The 24,161-nt window shown below is 43.7% G+C and overlaps 1 protein-coding gene across 1 annotated transcript in view; it reads right to left on the bottom strand.

The window, feature by feature from the left end:
* PIP4P2 (phosphatidylinositol-4,5-bisphosphate 4-phosphatase 2) overlaps positions 1-24,161 on the bottom strand; it is a 371,941-nt gene that overhangs the window by 292,928 nt on the left and 54,852 nt on the right. Inside the window, exon 2 of the mRNA XM_069621339.1 lies at positions 22,344-22,492. Coding sequence (XP_069477440.1) covers positions 22,344-22,492 — 149 coding nt within the window. The remainder of the gene's footprint in view (positions 1-22,343; positions 22,493-24,161) is intronic.

Genomic DNA, 24,161 nt, shown 5'->3' on the forward strand with positions numbered 1-24,161 from the left:
CCGGCCCATCCATCCCCCCTCCACTATCAAAGGCAGTTCGCACCAGTGGATGTGTACTGCCACGGGGGGCTGTCAGGGGCGCAAACGGCCAAGGTGCCAAACAACATGTACACTTCAAAAGGTATCCCACGCCCAGGGGCCATTGCTCACATGGCCTCCTCAGACCCGTGTCTCCATGGAAGGCCGCTCCCCTGCAATGTACATAACCCACGACATATACAAGTCATTAATTCACAAACACACCACTTTTTGTTATTCTTTATAAACCACTGGATATTTACCATGAGAACATCCTTGAGCACTGCTAGTCAACTCGTAAATGTGCTACTCTGTGACCGCTTCGAGTGAACTCGTCAGTGTGCTACCTGTGAACATCTCCCTGTTCTCCTGCCACTAATTACTCTGCTTGCTAAATCCAACTGTTTGTTGGTCAAAGTAAGGGCATGTATCTTAATCATATCTCCTTCATTTGTAAATTTATATCTATCCGTAGTGCTAGGTTAATTTGTATCATTGCTATTGACTTGAGTTTCTTTTGTTATGTTATCGATATATCCATTTTTATCAGTGTCAATTGGCATTGTATTGCATCCTTCGCGGACCGTGTCTATAGTATAAGCACGTTTCCTTTTCGTGCATGATAGAACATTCAAGGGACGAGTGACATGTTCTGATTCTCAACACATCAATGAATCGTTTGTGAAATGTATCCTATAATACAGCCGCACACGCTGCACTGGTTTTGCTGTGGTGCCCAAAAGAAAGCATGCAACAAACAATGTATGGTCCAATTCATTCTTTCTCACATGCTTATGCAAAATAATTTTCTAATAATGTTGACCTTTATTTTGCAGAATTTACAACAATGCCTGAATGTTCTATTTTAGGTTGCCCTTCGAAGACCCATGACAAATCCAAAGGCATTACAATACATGTATTCCCCAAGACTGTTGATCGAATAAGAGAATGGGTCAGACGTTGCGGATATCCACCGGAATAGCTTGAAAGTAGAGTCAACCAAGTCTTTGGAGGACAAGAGGGGTCATCGATACCGCATCTGCAGCCTGCACTTCTCACCGGATATGTAGGACACATCCTTGTACACAAAGAGAAATCAACTGAGAACAACTCGGACATTGCTTCCAAACGCTATTCCGACTTTACTCGTGAAAATGCTGCCACAAGTGAGTCACGCTTCCGGATTTAGCTTTACGACTGTATTTTTGGTGTAAATGCCACTTATAGTAGTTTCCATATTTAAGTGATTGAATATCTGTTGAAATAATGACTTTTTTGCTAAACATTAGTCCTTGTTTTGTAGAACCCAGATAGAGAAATGATTTATGGGGACGGATAACTATGCTATATTATGCATTTCAATAAGTGTAATTTTCTTGTATTCAGTCTCCTTACATGCCATTTTGTAATGTTGGAATTTCTATATCGAATACTATTTTCCCTTTACCACTCCATGACTATCCACCGAATATGAAGGAACAACATCCTTGTCTTGCCTGGAGTCATCAGCCACTTCGAGCGCGTATCAGGTAATCTTACCTAGCTATTCTGTTCCAGACTGGTTTTATGTACGGAATTCTAGATAATGTGATCATATTTTCGCAACGTACCATTGCATTACACAATGTTTCTTTACCACTTTACTGTTGATATCTACCTTTGTCGTCTTTCCAAACTGTGTGTCCCGTTTACAATCTTTTCGACCTTACTAATGCAAGTACTGTGTTTCAGGGACATGCTGCAGTGTCCTTTACAATTACATTATCCATTGTGGTTGTTCCGGAACCAGACCTTACAGTTGATCCGGAGCCAGAGGTATGCGCACTGACAGTACCATCGAATGAAAGAAAGTCAGTCTAATTAGATGTGTAATGCCAATGACTTATTTTAATTGGATACTTTTTTTGTAGGGATGTATACAAGATCCGTATATGGATCTGAGTCGGTGGGCCAGCTTGCTGATGAGGTTAGTGTAAAGAAGGTTTCAAAGAAAAGAAATAAGGAGAAAAGATAAATCGTCTCTGCATTCTACTTGCAAACCTAGAAATAATAATTGGAAAAACCATGCTTGTACAAAGCAATAATTTAGTCAAAGCACGATTGGAGGTGACTCTAGTGTAATTACCAGGAATTTGATTAACGCTTCTACCATTCAACATGATAAAGCCATGACTACTTATAAACATATACCATTTATTACCCTTGATATTACTCGATGATTGCCCGAGTTTAGTTGAGGGAATATTTGAAGCAGATTCAAACTCATCATCTTCCAAAAAAATATGTTAGAGTGTAATTTTGGTATTAAAATCACCTCCGATGATAATCGGAACATTACTGGCGTAGTTTCCCCTGTCCAAGCAAATATTTGAGCCCATTGATGATTTTTCACTATGTCCAAAATCCTGGCAGATCATATATATTGAAAAGTATAGCTTCTGTATGATTACCCATCCAGCTACCTGACATTAAACTCAAGAGGGATGAGGAATGCTACTACCCTCTCCCCTTCCCACGAAATTCATGACACAGAAGGAGGCCAGGAAACACTGCAATCACCCATTCTATTTTGGACAAATTCCCAACGGACCAATGGTTGACAAATATGTCAAGAGATACCCCCTCAGCCAGCCATATGCCCACAACCACCCATACAGACCAGGTGCAGTACAAATTTACCCGGGAGTGGACGAGGAGCCCCCGGCTATAACCAAAGACACCTCAATTGATAGTCTTGATTAAAGCGCCACAAAGCCATGTTGCTGACGTCGTTAGAGACACCACGATTTAGCAGCGTTAGACATGAAGCACATGTGCCATCTGCACTCTGTCACCTAAACACACACTTGAATATATGAGCGTACAGTTCTATAGTTAGAGGACAGATACATACACATACTGTTATTGTTTCATTATTTTTGCCATTAGCTAAACGCAGCAACGCAGAAACCGCAAGAAGCAAGTGATCCTGAGCAAGGCTTGCAGATGCTTACATGCGAATAACCGTTTGGAACTGCAGGAGCACCTATGGGACCTGACAGACCCAAGTGTGACTGACCTATGACGAAAGTAGTATAGCACGAACATTGTGGAACCCGCGTTATAATGGTTTAGGAAAATTACAGCAGGCCACAGGCCTCTCAGCAAGAGCCGAGCTGAGCTGAATCCAGGCTGGACAAAGAGAAAAACGTGTGAGACAGGATCCGCTGCCAAGGCCACAGGATATTGATGACATTCCATTCCATGGACGACAAAGGCACCAGCTGCAGTAAATATGAATAATTCCTAATAATTCAGAGCTCAAAATCATGGTCTCTGAACATGCGTGACCCGGCCAAAGCAGACAATGGACAGCAACCAGCGCTGGGGAAAGGGAGCCGATCTCAGGCTACCGAACAGAGGACTGCACCAAATATGCTACAATGTGAGGCAGGTGATGCACTGAGCTAAAGAGCAGTCTCATAGACTAGGTGGTACACACGGTATCAGGTAATAATATCCCCATATATATGGTCGCCGTAAATAATATCGCCGGGAAAATGTCGTGGCGATATTATTTGGGTGACCATATATATGGGGACAGGGGAAAAACAATTTTTTTTAAAAAGTTTGTGAGTTGCGGGGGTGTGTCCCATATTTTCCATGCAATAATGTCACCACAAAAAATGGCCATTTTTCAGTGATATTTTTGCATGGCGAGATTTTTGTGGAAACATTACTACATGGAACCGTACACACAAGTTACAATGCAGACACAAACCGTCTTATTGCCTTGAAAAGGTACACAGAGAGCTGAGAACTTTTGCGGATCCCATGTCTGGGGACGTCAGCTCTAGCCAACCACAGTTCAGTATCCTACGGTGGGTAGCAACGGGTCAGAACCAATGGTAAGCCCACCACACTGCAATATTGTTATAGATTGTGACTTGGGGATGGACCAGGCCAGCCACCTGACATGCTAGGGCCAGTAGAATAACATGTATAGTGTCCACTATAGGTGGTAAGAGGCCCAGTAGCCAATTAGGAAGGCCGATAGGTTTCTGGAGAAAGGCCCAAGTAATGACGAAGCAGTGATGCAATTTTGCATCAAAACTGGCCTGCGAGCCAGAAGTCGAGAGGTGCATGGAATTTCCCTGTTCCTGTGGCGATCCCTGTTGGTTTTGTCTGCAATAAGCCGCCGTTCGAACTTGCCATTGAATGAGTCCTCCAGTTATCCTGTGGAAGATGTTGGGCCTTCGGAGAATCCGCAAGAGTCTGCAAACTCGTAGTGGCCCTATGGCATACCTGGGAATTTGTCCCAATAAAGCCCACTAGGATATAGTCAGAATCCATAGGGAAATACTGCAATGTATAGGTGTACACTAATTAGGGTCTACCCTTTTGCCCATGCTTTGCATGGAGCTGAAAAGTATTTCTCCCATCACATATCAAATCTCCTACTGCCCACAGCTCCTGCAAGGCAACCACAACATCATCATCAAGGGCAGACCAAATATCTCCTCCAGAATAGGTCAGGGCCCCATTTTATTCCAAGTTAACAAATGATTCAATTTGTTAGAGTCTACAAATTTCCCTAGGTTGGAGAGGACCAGTCATCTCTATCTACAGTAGCAATTGCGACATTTCCACGAGGATTGAGAAATGCTTTCTATTGTCGTTCCTAACATCAATAGTAATTCGATCCCCAGGGTTATGTAAATAAGAATGGCAGGATGAGAGAGCTGGGTATTAATACTGCTTCTCCTGGTTGAAAATCTCACTTCGCTACATGCATAGCCCAATTTTATTTTAAAAAGCCTGTTGATATGACAATACAGTATTCAAGACAGAGTCCATGTTAAAGCATAAAATAGCGATAGCATAGTCCACATTTTCAGATTGCTCTAAAACAGAATAAGCTTTGAATTTTCACTGCCCTTCCTGTACAATTATCTACCTTGGGGGAGAGGGGAGTCGACAAGGAATTCTTCCAAAGAAGGGAACATCTTCATTCAAGGGACACAGTTTCCCCAATACATGCGTATCTGCAGTCACGGTATTAGGTGAGGGCAGAACTAAATTTTTATTTGTGCACATAGGCAGCCAGCCCTCAATGGCCTGTGATTCTGGCACAATGTCCTCTTTATTTTTAAATAAGACACACACACCGTCAAGAAAAATAGAACCATCTAGGAGGTTTAGTGAAGATCGCATTAGGCCCACCTTAGGACGGGATGGCCTGGTTTAGAAAATGCAGCAAATATCTGGTTGTTTTCAACTAGTTTCCACCCTTCTTGCCTGAGCGGGTGAATGCTTCGAGCTGGATAGCAGTTTACCCTTGGGTCGGCACACAGGCTTGTTATGAGGGGACTCTTTATTAGGGGTTTTAGAGGCTCTGCTTTTTTTAAATGGTTCTTCCATGCAATGCACTTAGTGATAGTACAGCAGCGCCCAATAGTTATCTAAAGAGACACCTTAGCATTGCATTTTTTTCTTTTTTTCAGTTTATTGGTTTGGTTTATTTAAAGCTTTAAAACTGATACAAAAGAATGAATAATATTTTATTTTAAAATGATTGTACAAATTATTATGTTTTGTTTATATAAGAAGGAAGAGAAAAAAGACAATTCATTACTCATAATTAACAATCAATATAAAATAACTTCAATAAAAGCTTGTCATAAAAGATAAATCAACTAAAACAACCAATGATCCTTAAACAACTAAGATAATTCACATATATATTTCAAGAATGCAATCACTCGTATTTTTAAAACAATTGATTTGCTATGCATCATTTGAAACCAAACGCACTCTCTAAGTACTTGGTGTATATTGTTCACAAAATGTGCAAAATACATAAGTCTTTGTGAAAGCAAGGTTGGACAAACCAGTAAGAGATGAAGTAGAGCTCCCCACTTATTTTACAAAATCAACAGTACTTCCACCCGTCCCCTCTAGGATTGCATATGTTCAGGATCTCCAGAGTACACAACATTAAATCTGAAGCACATTATGCTATTTCTGGTAGCTCTGCTGGGGTATTTTTTTTTAAATATTGTTCAGGTTCCAGATACCATTTATGGAGCGAGACAGCCTTGCTGGTTTAGTTTTGAGTTTAAAATTACTGCATTTTTTTCGCACCAGTCATTGGCTCTGATCAGCTCCTTTACTTTGTTGGGATTCTGTAATAACATATTCAATAACATTTTCAACCCAATTTCAGCAAAGCAGCTTCACATTCATTTTGTAGTTCAAACATGAATGGCTCAGAATTGTTTTCTCCAAGTATAGCATACAGACTATCGTTGCTTGCTGTGATACATTTTCTCAACAATGAGAGCCTTCTCCATAGCAGAACGCTTTTCAAAGGTTGAAGTCCCATTTCATATCTAAATAGCTCAATGGGCACACATTTTGGAATGTGGACATCACCCCACACCAAACAAGGCATTCAATAACTTTTAGGTACTAAACTATTTGTAGTGGAAAGAATTCCATCCCATACGTCAGTCTTGGAACCACTTTAGAACGATAAAACTCTCTACATGGGGTCAAAGAGTAACAACCGTATTTACGCTCAATCAAACGTAACTGCCGAGATGCAGCGACAGCCTTTCTCTTTAAGCAGTTCCTGACTAAGTTTATAGAACAATTACTTGAAAATGAATAGCCTAAATACTGAAGTACATTCTGGCTTTGTATGGCCTTGTCTTTACACTTCCAAGTAAATTTAGCATGACACTTGCTAACCTTGCCCAGATGAATAATAACCGTTTTTAGAGGATTTATTGTCCATTTAAGATCAGAGGTAAACTTTTCAAACTCAGGTATCAAACGCTAGAGGACAATTCTGGTGCAGTCCAACAAAAGAAAATGGTCTGCGTAGGCTATCCAGTGAATTCGAATAGATCCCAATTTGGGAGAGATTAAGACAATGTGTTCCAGAGCTTGCGCTGTACCTGACACAAATTGGTTTTAGAAGCTATGTCTCTGCCCTTTTTGATAATAGATCAAATTTCTTTGCGCATCTCAGCTTTTCGCTGTTGGACCAGGAGATCAAATGACTGTTTATTATTAGTGTAGCCTGATTTTGTAACAGTATCATACTTTGTGAATGTATCCATGTTATGCCTTGAATATCCCAGCAGATTATCAACCGAATACTTTGATGATTTTTCTTCAAAAGGTAGTTGAATTATAATCGTGTAACACAACTCCAGTTTTTGAATTCTGCAAGGTGACCACTTAATTCTATTCCCTCTAACATTTGCATCCACATCATCAGTATACTTTAAATTAGGGTAATTTCTAATACACAGGTTCAAATTCACAGTAAGCATGGTCACAGTAAGCATGGAATGATCGCTACAGTCAGTTGAGCGAATTGTCAAATCAGTCGATCTTGCAAAAAGTTGATGAGAAACAAAAATGTAATCAATTATGGACATAGCGCCTCTAGCATGCCATGTAGGCAATTTTTTCTCTAGAAGCTCAAGACCCCAACTGCTGGCCAATGTTAACCAGCGAGCCCCACGAAACAGTTTATCACCAATTTGTATGGCCGAGATCACCACAGAAGCCAGCAGATCTTCAGTTACTGAGGGTTCTTGAATACAGTTTGCATTGAGGTCTCCACCTAATATTATAAGGACTCCTTGATTAACAAAGCCATTCATCAATTATAAGGCTCAATTCATCCAGAGCAATTACCAGCTGACTATCAGCGTGCTCCAAGGCGTTCCGATAGAGGTTTACTACCATTAAGTTCATCTAACCGGCTGGAAGATCAATGTGAAATGCAATCAGGAAAGCATCAAGTGCACTCCAGTTTGACATTTTTTGAATTTTTAGTCCCTGTCTAAGCAATCAAAAGGCCACCTTTCAGTCGACCATTCCATTCACAACTTGCATCAACACAATTAACATCAAATCCATCCCATAGTAGGTTTCCTCTAGCCCACGTCTCCTGCAGCAATATAAAACCGAACTGAGCTAGTTCTTGTATTAGTTTTTCGTTAGAAACCAGGTGAAAATTGCCTTTGGAGTTCCAGGAGACCAGTCATAAATTACTGAATAGGCTAAAGAGGTCTATTTATCGTTTTTAGCTGGGCAATGGACTCCTGTAAGGAAAGGGTGTCAAGAAGGGAGCAATTTGATTCCCCCTCCCACAATGTTTTGGCACACTCTGAACCCTTATAATCACCGAATCGGGAGCCCTGATCTTCCGTTTCCCGATCCTCGGCAACAAAGGTTGAGAGCATCCCAGCCCCTCATTGGATTGGACGATATTAGGAAGCACCGATGAATTATTAATGTCGTTCAAGCAGTTTTGGACACATTCAAGCATGTCGCAGTCAGACTCCGGGGACAATGGTAAAGGCAGCACTGCTGCTCTCAAATTGCTAACTACGCATAGGCAGAGGAGCGGTCATTACTGTGTCTTTCTTTGACGCAGATTGTTTTTTATTCTTCATTTTAAAGTTACACTATCGCTTCAGAACCATGCTAGTCATATGATTCTGAGCGCCAACAAAGTAACACGAGACGAAGCAGAAACAAGGCTACAGTGTAGCCACAGAAAAGTAGAAAACCAACAGTTTAGAGAATGTTAAGCTAGAGAGTCCCACTTCATAGCGCCCTAACAGAGGATATAACAACCGCTACGCCACGGCCCCCACCACAGGCAAACAGGCCAACAGGTACTCCTGGGGGCGTGGCTTCCACACAGTAGTGTTCTCGCCAATATCTATAATATAATAGATGCAAGAGTAATTAGAAGTTTATAGTATGGCAAGACAAAGGAAAAGGACTCAAGCAAAATCAAGGTACTTGAGAAAAAAATGAAGAAAAACATGGAAACAAAGTCCAAAGTAGTCCGGAGATGTTTGAAACTGGACACCTTCTGTTCAGCAGCCAGAGTCCTTAGGCCAACAGGGACTCTGTCGCACTCCGTGTGCGCGCCTGTATATCACCTTTATACATTGGCAAATATCTGGTTTAAATTGCAAAGCAGTCACTGCAAATTCCATCACGTTTCCATCACGTTTCCTCAGACACTCTACTCCGCATGAGGGAACGCTGGAATCAATTATGCAGGTGCATATAGTTCTCTAGGTTTCGAAGCCGAAAATCCATTTTTGGGTGAGCCTTTTTTGTTGCAGAATTACCCAGCTTGTTACGGATGCACTAAGTGGCTCTTCGTTTTGACTTTAGAAGTAATAATCTGGTATTATACCTTAGTGCTCATGGGTTTAGCCTCCAAATCTAAATGGCAGTAATTTGCTAACATTGTCGCAAAAACTGGAGTGCCCATGCAGATGTTACTAATGATGCATATTACTGGTATATTATCACTGGACAGTTCATCCTCACAGACAAGTTGGACAAAAATATCCCAGGCCACATTAGATAACACTGGTGCAATCCCTAGTTGGTTAACGATTGTAGTCAGTAAATAGGAGTGCTGAACAATTTCTTTGTGTGTCTTTGCAAAGTTTAACTATGAAAGTAAGCAGATAGTTAATACCTGCATTTTGAGAGAAGATAATGAGTTCTGCATGATTGATCTCTCAGAATGAGAAGTTGAGATCTCACTCTTGTTAAGGTAGGAGAGTTACTGGAAGCGTTCCTATTTCAATAGTCATGTCCCCCAATGTTGCTGTTAGCAGGGCTCCTTTTTATGGTATGAATTGCTTCTTTCCAATCAGCTTCCGAGAGTTCATCAAGGGAAGCACCAGGGTATGTAACAAGATATTTTTCTAATACGTCCTGCTTATCAAAATGGACGTTAAAATCAGGTCTCTATAGTTTTAGGTGGAAGTGGATCATGGTCCACAAACATTTCAGTATCACGCCTAGAAACAACACCCATCTCCAAGGAAGGGTTTAATGCCAGTGTCATCAGCGTATCTCCTAGATTAGTTAATTGCACTCCCTCAATCACACTTAGGAATTGGGTAATGGATTCCATCATTTTGTGCCAAGTCAGGCGATTGAGGAACTCAATTGATCATTTAATAGCGTACTCGTGGTTTCCTTGGTATTGCAGGAGAAGGAAGTAGTGATCTTATTGTTCAGTAAGTTATCTGCCACCTGAACCCCCCCCCCTGCCCCTGGTCTCAACCATTTTATTGTCTTTTGGCCCTTGGAAATGACAGTAAGAGATGAAGAAGTTGGCATCGAGTTCACCAGCAATGAAAATATGCAATATATGATATTAAATGGCACAGTTTTAGGGTAATGAACTCACCCTTACAAAGACGGTTTACTGGACTTGTTTATCTGCCTTACTGAAATGAACAAGCAGGGTTGCCATGAACAATTGCCACCTTTGATAATAGTTAGATAAGTTTCTCAAAGAGCACCCGTGGGCGTTCAATTCTTTTTGAAATCCCTGTTTTGCATTTGTGGACTTGCATAATTTACATTTTTTATGTTACATGAAATTTGGTACACAGATGATCCTTAGATGGCTTCTCTATCTTTTAAAAAAAAAAATAAAGTGGTAAAAGAGCCAAAAGAACACCCTTCTGGTGGCTAATAATTGGAGTTGGGAACTGCTTGGATGCAACAATACGGGAATGCGACCTGGCCACTGAAAGTGCCTTGGCAGTGAGTTTTAGTTGGGGATTTTGCAAATTTTGCTTGGAGAAGAATCCTGCTGAGGAAGTTACACGAGGAGACGAGTGCTAGAGTACGTCTTGATAATACAGGAGAAGTGACTGCATCAGTGGTACTCAGCAGGGGAGTCAGGCAAGGATGTGTCCTGGCTCCTCGGCCGTTTAACCTCTACAGTGTAGACCTCCTGAAAAGAATGTTGGAAAGCTCTAACAGTCTCTCCTATTGCTGGTGGACAAAGGATGTCCTATTCCAATGATCTTGTGATCTTTGATCATACCCTCTCCGGATGTAGAGCCATGCTCAAGGAACTGGCAGAGTATGCCAGGGAGATTGATCTTGTGATAAACATTGCCAAAACTAAATTTTCTTTCCTGCCACCAGCAATATTTACAGGGTGAAAATTGTCACCAGCCTTGGGGATATTGAGTATGTTGAGCACTCCCCTTATATTGGCTTGGAGATGAGTGCAGATAGTAACTACCCTCACAGTGTCTCTGCCAAAAAGAGAAAGGCAGCTTTGCAGACCCACTTGTTCAGCCGCTTTGCACATCAAACAGCAGGTTATTCCCTAGAGGGGGTATTAATATTGTATAGACTGTGCTTTGCCCAACAATTCTATATGGCCTAGAGGCATTGACCATGAAAGACCTAAGATGGCTGAATCATATAGAGAGTGCATTTTGGAGATAGCTTCTGAAACTTAGACCTTCAGTCCCCATGGAAACTCTGCGCCTGGAGCTGGGTCTAATATCATTGACTTCTCAGGTGGAAAGGAAAAGGGGTGAATTATATCTTAAAGCCAAAATGTTGTCCTTTTGTCCGATACTGCACATTTTGGGTGCCAATTGTGGATGAAGTAAGCAGGCTGAAAACAACTCATACGAAGACCTGGTAATTAATACCTTCTTAACTAACAATTATATCCAAACTGGGAAAAGGGGGGTACTGGACTTTAAAATCAAATCTGAGCTGGTTGACTGGAACAGAAATTACAAGCACATCTCCACGTTAAAAGGTCTAAAATGCATAGCGGGGGTTTCTCACAAGTATAAGAAGCCTCAGCAGTACATAACATTATGTCCTACACCAGAAGTGCGTAGAATGAGGCTATGTTTACATTTTAACTAGTTACCCATATTATCAGTTCTGGGTGCTCAGATGAACTTAGCAGTGGATATACAAGTATTTGCATATGCAGATGTAATGGTATGCTGGAAACATCTAAACATCTTTTCACTGAATGTTCCAGTTTGAGTACTGTGTATATGTTCACCTATGAAAATATGGTTCACGACTATGATTCTATTAAGCCGAATGAGTTCTGGATGTACTGTATAAAAGGAATCATACAAATACTGAGACTCCAAAATGTTGCTTATACCGAGTACGGCGCCTTTGCGCCGTACTAATATCCCGACCCCCATTACTCTGACTAATGGACGCAGGGGTTGCGGGGGTGAACCCAGCTACCGTTAGTCAGAGTAATGGGGGTCAGGGGGACGCAGGGGTGTGCCCCGCATCCACTACATGGTAGCAGGGGACACAAAAGGGTTAAGAAGAAAAAAAAGGACCATGCAGAACCAGCGCCGACCCACGTAAGTGGGTGGGAACTGATGCCTCAGGGATCGAGGGAAGTCAGCGGCATACTTCTGTGTGTGCCGCCGTTAAGGTAAGTGGCCGGGGGAGTAGGGGGATGCGGGCCACAGTGGTTTATCTGATCACTGCTCTGTGCCGTAATGATCGTCGACATTTTCGGGGGCGGAATTACAGGCGGTGCAGTGATCACATAGATCCCCGTCTAAACCCCCACACCCCTCACACACTCGGACAACATGGCACTGTTCAGGGTCTGGAACAAGATTGCTATGCGCCTCTCTATTATGGTTATATCATACTGATGTCAGAACTACATTTTACTACACCTGCTATAGATAATCATGCAGGGGGGGCGTGGCCAGCGCTGATGGCGTAAAGACGTGACTGTGTGGAGCTCCCGTCCCGATCCTGGCCCAGATCCTTTACTCGACCTATATTCCCGACCCAACCAAGAGCCAAACTCACACCCAGGAGGGGGAGGCAATTCCGACCCCGATCGGCGCTGGAACGAGAGGAATCGGAACCAGCGTTCCCGAAAACGCGGCCTTCGTACTGCTGCCCCCAGGCGAAACAAGATGGCGGACGGCGGCGGGGCTTGACGGAGGACGGGCCAAGCTGGCAGCGAGGCAGCGGGGAGATAATCCATCGGGCGCCGCCCCCCCTGTCTCGGAGTGGAAAGACCAGACGCCTTTGCACCCTGCTGCTGGGGGCCCTCAAGCACCTGAAAGAACCTCCGCATTGCCCGGGGGAGCGGACGGAGCCATATTCCCGGCTCCGCGATCGCCGCGGAGGAGACACGGAGTGCGAACGGGCAGCGGCCACCACGTGGGAGACCCCGTCGGCGAGGAGCTCCGCGTGTAGGGGCGGCGGAGACCTAAGCAGGCCCTTGTCGCCGCGGCGAGCTGCGCAGGTCCCTCCTTCTCCCATCCTGAACAGATAACCGGGCGGCAGGTGAGCGAACAGCACAGGCACAGAAGCACCGGTAAGACTGTAAACCCTGACCCAACGCTTGAGAGCCGGAACACGCCTGAGTCACGGACGGCAGGGCCCAGTGGGGCTGCGGGATAGCGGCCCGGTGTGCCAGGGGATCGCTGTGCACCCCGTTGTCCTGCTGAGGGAATATCCTGCATTGGGCCACGCAACTACCTACACCCCCTTGCGCCCACCGGCGCTACCAAAGGATACCACCGAACTCTGAAACGCGCAGTTCGGTGTGGCTCGCACTGTTTTTACACTGCCTAGGGACCGTTTGGTGGCTCATCCCTGCTGTCACAATACCAGGAAGGACAAATGTCTACCTCACGCAACAAGAACAGGGGTACATCAATCATGGACTCGTTCTCGGGGGCTAAATCCAAACAGCCCGGCCAACACGAGATCCCCACACAGACAGAACCCCCAACAAACGCTGCCGACCCCAGCAACACCCAAGTGCTACAGGCTATCGCAGCACTCCAGACGTGCATGGAGACTAGGATAGATGAACTCAAGGTGGACATACAGCTCATCCGTCAGGACGCCCGCAACCTAGCGGAAAGAATAGATAAGGTGGAAACAAACCTACAGGACACCACGGACACTGCCAAGGACTTAAAGCAAAAAGTCATCACACTTGAGAGACAAGTGGCTCATCTTGAAGCGAGATCAGAGGAAGCAGAGGGGAGGGCTCGCCGCAATAACATCAGAGTCCTCGGCGTTCCTGAGGGGATGGAAGGCATCGACCCCACAGAATTTATTGAGTCCTTACTAATACAGGAAATCGGAGCTGGCAAGCTCACACAGGGCTTCTCTGTCGAGAGAGCCCACCGCGCCCTACAAAAGCGACCCCCTCCGGGATCACACCCTCGCCCGATGATCACCAAGATCTTAAACTTTCGCGACAGAGAGACGATCCTCAAATTCTCGAGGGACGGAGGCGAGATCAGACGCGATGGCTTCAAGATCGTAATCTATCCCGACTATACCCCACAAGTGCAGCGAGCCAGGAACTCATTCATACCTGTCAAAGCCCAACTGCGGAAGCTCGCCCTCAAATACATGCTCCTGTATCCCTTGCGCCTCAAAATACTATACAAAGGCAAAGCCGTCTACATGGAGACCCCGGCAGCAGCCACTATGTGGATGGAGCACAACAATTTGGCTGAGGGAGAGGATCACATCTTGACACCCAACGGCTGAACCCAAATAGATCTTCATACAGCAACGATTGATTGGCTCTTTTAAGGACGGGAGCCCTACGGACCACCCCACGGATATCGTCACAACCCACCCCACCCCAAGCATGGCTGGCCCAAGGCCAACACCACAACCGCACCACATGACCTGGACAGGCCGATGGGTAGCGGAAGCCCCCGAGCGTTGTCCTCCCAGAACAGCTGCTGGGGGCAACACACAGTTAACTTTCTTGTTCAATCCACCTGTTCGAGTGGAAGTTAAAATTGTTCACAAGTCTCCGATTAACACATCAACGCAACAATCAAGGTCAGCAGGGAGATTGCAGTGTACAGACCCAGGGGGCAGCCGCTCAGCACATGAAGCTGGCTCGTGGAGGGTTGAAACTGCCTCGGGCCCATCGCCCCGGCTCCTTCGCCACCATCATGCCCACACGCCTTAAAGTCGCCACCTGGAATGTGAGGGGTCTGGGTACTTATCTACGCCGGAACAGAATAAAATCCTATCTGCACAGAAAAAGGATAGAGTTGGCCCTATTACAAGAAACCCACTTAACCAAGGAATCCATGGCGGCACTCAAATCATATTGGGGTGGACAGGGGTTCGGGTCCACATACTCCAAATTCGCTAGAGGGGTATTCACCTGGATCAGTCCCCACATCCCCTTCCAGCTTACCAAAGCTGAAATAGACCCGGATGGAAGGTATGTTATACTCTTGGGCCACATCGAACAAACAGAGATATGTATTGTCAATTCATACCTCCCCAACAACAACATCCCCGCGCACCTCACCATGTTATGCACAAAGATTGCACCCTATAGAGATGCATTCCTTATTTGGGGTGGCGACTTTAATTGCGTCAGCGACCCTGTGCTTGACGGGTCGGCTCCCCCCTTGGCGGGCACGTTCACCACTACCACCGCCATGAACACCATGCTAAATCGTCTAGACCTGGTAGACATCTGGCGGGAACAACACCCCGGGGATCGGGGCTACTCCTTTTACTCCTCGCCACACAATCTTCACACCAGAATCGATTATCTCTTCACCGGCAAAGAGAGCTTCCCCCAGATTGACTCTTCTAACTACCTGGGTCGCACCATCTCCGACCACTCTCCCCTGATAATTGAATGGAACATCACTGGACCCAGTTCTCCCATACCCACATGGAGGATGCCCACTGAGGCACTTAAAGACTCAGAGTTCAAGGAAAGCCTCAGAGAATCTCTAGCGAACTACATCTGTGAGAACAAGGACAGTGTTGACCACCTAAGCACGGTCTGGGACGCTCTCAAAGTGGTGGTAAGGGGAGAGGTCATAGCAAAGGCTGGAGGCATGAGGAAACACCTAAGAACCGAACTCGAACTACTAGAATCTGAAATAGAACAACTAGAATCCAACACCCTGGACCCCCAACCACAGGAGGACAAGCTGGCCAGTACCAGGGCCGCCTGCAAGGAAGCCTGGGACAGACTTGCCAAATTTGATTACATTACCAGAACCAACAAAACACACGCCCACGCTGACAAACCTGGTAGACTACTCGCCTGGCTGTGCAGGAAAGAACACCCTAAGCACTCGACCACAGCCCTAAGAGATGCTGATGGCACGCTACAACGGTCCCAACAGGGAATTAATAACACCTTCGGGCAGTTCTATACCCGACTATACTCCCATACTGATGTGGTGCCCTCCGAGGAAATCTCAAACACCCTGGACGAAATTGGACTGCCCCCACTCCCGTTGCCATGCAAGGAGGCTCTAGATGCTGAAATCAACATAGATGACATAAAAGACGCCATCGAGTCCCTGGCCACCTGCAAGGCTCCGGGTAGTGATGGGCTACCTGCCGAATTTTACAAAACCTACGAGCCGGAACTGTCCCCGCTACTACACGAGGTGTTCCTAGAAGCCTATGAATCGGGCATCCTGCCCGGGAGCATGCGTGAGACCTTGGTGGTTCCGCTCCTCAAGCCTGGTAAGCCTGCAGATGACTGACTCCTATCGCCCTCTCGCTATGCTCAATTATGATGTTAAAATCCTCACAACCATTCTGGCCAAGCGGCTGTCCAAGGTGATTGGTGAGGTGGTGCACCCCGACCAAAGCGGCTTTGTGCCGGGCCGTAACACCACTGCCAATCTACGTAGATTACAACACATACTGTCACATCCCACTCATACAGGGAAATCCCACGCTTTGCTTTCTTTGGACGCCATCAAAGCGTTCGATTCAATTTTCTGGGAATGGCTGATTGCGGTACTTAGGGAGTTTGGTTTCGGAGAACGATTCATTCGATGGATCACAGTCCTCTACACCAAGCCGCGAGCTCGGGTGAAAACTGGTCGGCTCATCTCCACGGAATGGGACATACAAAGGGGCACAAGGCAGGGCTGCCCGCTCTCCCCCATGCTATATATAATCGGGCTTGAACCCATTGCCATTTTCTTTAGAAAACAATTCTTTGACGCTGGCATAAGGATTGACGGGGTGGATCACATAATTTCCCTGTATGCGGACGATGTCCTCCTTTATGTGAGGGACCCACTGTTGAATGTCCCAACCATGTTGGAGGTCCTCGGCAACTTTGCCAAGGTATCAGGCATACACTTTAGCAGACACAAGTCTTGTCTGTTTCCGTTGGGCGCCCTCCGGAATACACACATAGATGACCTCCCCTCACTAGGCATAGGTTGGTGCCCCACCACGTTCCGCTATCTGGGCATCAATATTTATCATACGCCTGAACTCATACATGCCAACAACACGGTAGCGGCGCTGCCTCCCTTGCGCAAGTCAATTGGGTTTTGGGCTCGCCTCCCCCTATCCATGATGGGTAGGGCTTCCATCATTAAGATGATTGTTCTCCCCAGATTTCTCTATGGGTTTCAAAATATTTTCTACTACATTAGAACTCCCTTCTTCCGTCTCTTAGGGAGGATACTTAAAGACTTCCTGTGGGGAACTAGTAGGCACAAATTTGCATTATCCACGCTGACCCTCCCCTACGAACAAGGAGGCATTCGGCTCCCTGACCTGGAACGTTACTACCTGGCTGCCCAACTAAGCTTTGTGGCTAAATTGCTAGCCGATGATGTTACCCCCGAAACCCTGCTTTTACAGCACCCGATTGCTCCAATCCGGTTAAATGAACTCGTTTGGGCCCCTCAACGTCTTATGGACGGGATTCCTTTCTTAGCTACCCTGGGTCGTCAGGTATGGCAAAGGGTTATGAGCCTTCTCCACCTGAAACATAGTTACAACCCGGACATACCACTCTTAGCCGACCTATGCCAGAACTCGGTGGACCTCGCCTCCATCCGACACTGGGAAAGGCTGGGAGTATACACTTGGGGGGATCTATACAATGAGGGCACCTTCCGGGATTTCCCCTCCTTGCAATCAGATGTTGGCGTCCCGGCTGGTCAATTCCTTTGGTACATAAGGATCCGCAAATTGGCTAGGACTAAATGGGACACATGGCCCGAGGAGCCCGAAACCGACTCCTTCATAACACACCTATACAGCTTGGCGGATGGATGGAGGCCTGTGTCCCGCATATATAGTCACCTAATAGACAGGCCCAACCCCCGCAGTCAGGACCTCAAAACCAAATGGGAGAGGGACCTGGGTCACGAACTGTCTGAAACCGAATGGGGTAGAGCCCTAGCGTTCCCTAATGCGGTATCCAGAAATTCTAGATTTAAACTGATACAACTCAACATGTTATACCGATCTTACTTGACACCACTCAGAATAGCCAAAATATATAAGCTACCCCACCATAACTGCCCATGGTGTGGCAGAGATGAAGCAAATCTCTTACACATGTTCTGGGGATGTGTCCAGGTCCGGCGACTATGGGCGAGAGTGGAACTCCTATGCAGAGAGGCAGGCATAACCAGATATAAATGGACCCCGAAGGAGTGCCTTCTTGGAACATACCCCAGACTGGCCAAGTTTAAACACTCAGTCAAGCTCATGGACCTGGCATGCATTCTGGTCAAAAGGACCATTGCTATGGCTTGGAAGCGACCCGGAGGCCCACAATATCAGGTATGGCACAACGAGCTGGAGCGATGGATAGGGGCAGAAACCACAGCTTGGGAGAACGGCCTCACCACATCCCCTGAAAATACGAGCTTGGGACTCGCTGCCTGGAAAACTCTTACTTGGGCCTTACTCAACCCCTCCAATGACGATAAACCCCCTTGAGCTACTGACCCCTGTTGGCACACGATACCTGAAACGGATCACTAGCACGGTACCTAACCTGTGCTCTTCTGCTGCTTGACCCCCCCTTGTTGCTTGGATCATCGACCACACGGAGACTTGTTCATGTTGTTAACATTGTTATTGTTTCGTTATTTCTGTTTAATCGTTAATTCACAAATGGCCTATCTTGTGTAGTCCTGACTATTACTACGGCGACTGTATGATCCAGTGAAGCACTGTTTTATTACACAAATTCCAATAAAGAAATTTGAAAATAAATAGATAATCATGCAAGTGATGATGTAACCTGAGCCCGTAATGTCAACGTAGTTGTGCACATGAATTTACTCTATTTTAACTCCTCATTATGAGGTTTTAATGTAAATATAGCACAAGTATGTATTTGAATCTGGACCATCCTCTCATAGGGCAACAACATGAATGTTAATGTGTGTTTTGCTTAATTGTTTGGTTGAAGATTAGCTTCTATTGTTATATATTATTTTTCTAGAAGTGTATATGTTGTTTGTCAAAACTTATAATCACAATATAGTGTATCTGGTGTTTTTCTACGACTTATGAAATTAAATTTGTAGTATTATTAATATTTGTAAAAAAGTCATTTCACTAATTACAATAAAACAAATAAACATCTTTTAATGGTTCATATTTATTGGAATCCAGTTAGAACCAAGGAAAAGGATTTTTACACGCAATTAGGTGAACTTTTCTCCCTGTGGTACAACGAAACAGGCTCTGACTGGATAACTGGAGTTTTAAATTGTAACGGACCAGACTTAACACAAGCAGGTCAACTCATATGTCTGCAATAAAACGCGAGCAGTGACCCTTAAGGGAGAAAAGGGAACCAAAGGGGCTTTCGCTGGGGAGACACTGTTAAATGTTGGCAAATGCACAAATTAAATGAAAAATAGACTTTCCTAATATAACAAATTGGAAATGTAGTTCAAATTCCTCTACAATAGTTTACATTTACAGATCCTCATCTATGATTGCCCAAGAGATGGCCTTAGTGATTAAGAACACATAACTAAGTCATCACACATGCCTAACAGTACATATGAAGCTTATTTGGTCAAGGTTAACTTTAATACTTGGTTGATCACATCTAGAAGTGACTAATTCCAGGAATAGGATTTCCTGGACATTACACAACATGCATAAAGTCAACAAAGCTGTGAGAAATTTGCGACAGAATATTTCAGATAATGAAAACCTTTATAATTCTTTCGATTAAAGTTGAAAGTATTTACTGTTCGAAGAGTTAATATATGTTTGTACCAAATAAATTGCAATATAACAACACCGGAAGCAATACATCTCGTGTCTGGTTTGGAAGTCCAAATAAAGAAGGAACTATCACAAAAAAAGTTAGAAACTTAAAGAAGGGCATTGGTATCTCGAGAAAAAATAAAACCAAAATTACAATACTTGGTTCAAAGCTCATAAAAATGTAATGAACTTACAAGACAGCCAGGCTATGTTTGGAATTTTTAAGTCAGAGCATACATATGCCTTCTTGAAATGGCTAAGCAATCTTGGCTTCAATCAGATGATGATTTAAACTAACTCAATTCCAGAGCCAGTTTGGTCAGCTCATTTTTCACAAGAATGTGGGTCTGTACTGGGGAACTAAGACAACATTGACTGGAAAATTGGAAGGGCTCCTTCTCTGTACTGGATATTGAACATAAAATACATAAATTAGAAAGTTCAAGAGCAGTGGGCCCAAATGGCCTTCCAAATGGTCTTGAAAAAGGAGCCACATGTGGCCAGAGATCTTATTCTCCTTGTTTAATTAAATAATGAAATAAGAGTTACTTGGCATAAAGGTTATGTTGTGTGTATCTACAAAAATTGTGATCGATCAAACCCAAATATTTAAAATCGCCCCATCTCCCTACTCGACTCCACCATTAACCTCTTACTTAGAGACCTGGACCACTGTGCTGTTGAATCTGGAAAACTTACAAGATATCAAGCAGGTTTTAGGAACCAATTAGGTACCTCCTTAAATTGTCTGTTGGTAAATCCACTCCAAACTCAGTCCTGGGTGAAGGGCAGCCTACCAGTATATACGCGGGTTGTGTTGACCCAACGGGAGATGTTGATTACATTAAACATTGCCTATGGAAAAAAACTGTTGATCTAGGCAATATCGGAGGGACGCCTCAAAATCATAATTATGTTGTACGATAAAACCACCATACATATAATAATGAACAGATGAAGAACTCTTTCCAGAGAGAGAACTACAACCACTGGATTTAAACAGGGTTGCATGCTGGAACACTATAATTCTGGTTTGCATGACTTTTTGATAACATTCAGCTATTTCCACCTAAAATGGTTAACCTACACATAGGGTTGCTAGCATTTGCAGATAATATAATGCGGTTTGACAGCACATAAATAGGGTTAAAGCATTTCTCATTTGTTTTGGAGGTATATATCAAAGAAAACAAGTTACAAATGAATACTGCCAAATCATCCATTATAATCTTTAAGCATGGTAAGAAATCCCAGAATTTGAAGTGGTATATTTATGATCAAACATGGCCAACAGCTCATCAGTTGATATATCCAGGATTTCCAGTCTATAAGTTTAAGGAAAATGATCTACTTATTAAACATGAAGCAGGCCCCTTTGGTGGCACAAATGAAAAACAATTAAAGCCTTTTTTATGGTTTTTCAAGTGTCTCTTATAACGAACAGGGAGAAATTCAAACGTATTGAAGTGGGTATATAAAAAAAAGGTTCTTAACTTACAATTAGCCTCACCAACAGTAATTATTAGGCATGGATTGAGTTTGCATTTATTGCGCACACAATTCCTGTGGAAATAACTGATGATATATCACAAAATATTCAGTCTGGTGATATCGCCATTGTTTAAGGATATGCATCAAATATTGAAGCAAGTACCATCCAAACCCTTGTATAAATTCACTGGGCGTGTGGTAATCTATTGAATATAATTAGATGCAACCAACCAAATATTCCTGAAAATCCAACAGTAGTTAAGGAAAAAGTCAGAGATTACGATTGGTGGTGTCAAAAGCCACACATTTTAAATTACAAAGACTACAGGCAATATGCAGTTCTTAATGGGGACTACGATTCTCTGCCCAAGTAAAAAGATGCAGTTCTCTCTAGGAGGCTTCACTTTAATCTTCTTTGCTCTTATTAGAGGATGATCTCAACAAGTTATTGAAAAAGAAGTAACTTGTGTCCAGTAACGAACTGATTTGAAACCTTGAAGAATTTGATTCTATAAGTATTTATGTCTCACATTATTTCAAAATGTGTCCATAACCCTCTACCAATTTCTTCAAATCCCTTTTGGCACTGCTTATTCAGTGGAGAGCAAACCTCTTTGGTATATCCTCTTATCGTATTTATTATAATCTACATGATCAAGTAAGTGGAAAACCATCAATCCATGCCTAATAAAAAGGATTGTTGCTGTATTTTAGAGTTACTGACTATTACTTACTTTAAACATTGAATTAATTGATTACCATGTGAAAGGTTTGTACTACATTAATAAATAAATATCTAGAGCAAAATATTTAGGACAAACTGTTTCTTGTCCCAGATTGTGGCATATTACATCTACATGTTACGGTGGGTGTATTACATCTGGAAATATTTCCCAGTAACAAATCATTCACTAGAAAAGTAAATATATTCCAAAAATATAAGTCATTACACTTACCGTTGCTTCATTGCACACAGTGCACTTGACAACATGTTGATGAAGTTTTCCATCCAAGTTTATAAGAGACTGGCAGACTCTGCAGTTCACTACAGGAACGCCACTTGCATCAGGACTAATAATAGCAGTATAAGGAGGTGGCAATTCAGCTGCAAAGATAGTAATACTTTACATAAATAGTATTGCAGAATCTCATTATAGAAATAATGTAGGCATTTGAAAATGGATGCAGTACATTTTAGAAACAATTTCTCTAAAATACCATACTATCAGGTTACAAATAATTACAATTAAAGGGGGTATAACCAAATGATGGTATATGGAGATACCAAAAAAGGAAATAAGCAGAAGAGAGGGAGGAGCATTGGGGCCCCATCTTGCTCTGAACATAAATGTTTGGCAAGGCCCTAAGACCACCAGAAGGATATATGGTGGTGGATATCACCTCTTCCAATGAATGAAAAGAAAACACTCGCAACATTATTTATACAATACTGCATGCTATGTTAGGCTATTTTATTGTGAGTTACACTGTTCTCCACTGCCATTTGCATGGTCTCCAGGTGCTCTTGTGTATCTGAATGGGGGTAATTATGGAGTTAGAGGGGAAATGACAAGGCATTGTGCTCAACTATTGGGGCTAGTAGAGCCGGCACGAACTGGCATGCATGTGGGCTCTGTTTTCAGATGGGAGACCTGCAGGGATAAAAGTCTCTTAATTGTGTTGGGTTCTAATAGTTGGTTGGAGATATGCAGAGTTTGGCCTAGCTGATGGGCAGAGGTATTGGTTTTCGCAGTATTTTGTGTTGGCGAGCTTGTGCTGAATGAGATGTGTGAGAAGTGTGAGGGGTCAGCAATGCAAGACTTTGTTTAGTAGTCTCAAGGTTCAACATCTAAACCTCTGAGCATTCACAATACTAATCCTCACACTACACAACAACAAACATTTAAATAAAAATGAAAACAATATAAATGAAAGGTTACCAAACAACCAGGGTCTTGTCCAGGGAAGATCTTTCGCCCTCAGCAATGTCCCAAGGTCAATTCCTTCAAGGAAAATAAGTCTTGAAAAAGTTCACACAAATAAAAATCCACTGGTAGCAGTTCTTCCCTGGATGAAAAGATTCCCCCTTTCCAAGTTCCACAAAAGAAAACAACAGCACCAATGGGTTTCCAGAATAACCTCTCTCCAGGAGAAGATGAACAAAGTTGAAGACAAAAATGCTACTTCTGCGTAACAACTCTTCTATTTGCAGCTTCTTTGGCGTCTGCTATATACAGTTTTATCAGGATGCTTCAGCTTAGGAATTGCACTCTGCCCAGCAACTCCCTTGATGAAACTGTGAGAGCAGGTTCCATTGACCCGCAGTTGACTTTTGACTTCTGCTACATTCAACTACTACAGTTATGACAATTGTATTTTCAACCACAGTTCCGCTGCTCTGCTGCCACTGCAATCTATAAGGTTAGACAACTTCCACAAGACTTCTTCGACCTCTACAGGTTGGCAAAGGACTCTTCTCCATTGTGTCACAAGAAAGGGCAGTATTTGCCCTTCCTTCCGCCTTGTAGTTACCAAATACAGTCCCCTTCCCCAGCTTCAATTACACGGTTTCTTTAGTGGTTGTAGTGCCACTCTTCCCAGCCTTGGATAACCTTTGTCACCCTTAGTGTTGGAAGTCTCTGGGGTAACACAGCTTTAACAACTCATAAACAATAGTGTTCAGTTCCTAAATCCGCTGTATGGGATGTCATAGTGTTCAGTCTATTGGCATGGGCTGTACTCTGCTCAACTTCTACTGCTTTTATAACTTCTGC

Source organism: Ambystoma mexicanum, chromosome 5q, assembly GCF_040938575.1.
Source record: "Ambystoma mexicanum isolate Mex_15411 chromosome 5q, UKY_AmexF1_1, whole genome shotgun sequence".
Classification (NCBI taxonomy): domain Eukaryota; kingdom Metazoa; phylum Chordata; class Amphibia; order Caudata; family Ambystomatidae; genus Ambystoma; species Ambystoma mexicanum.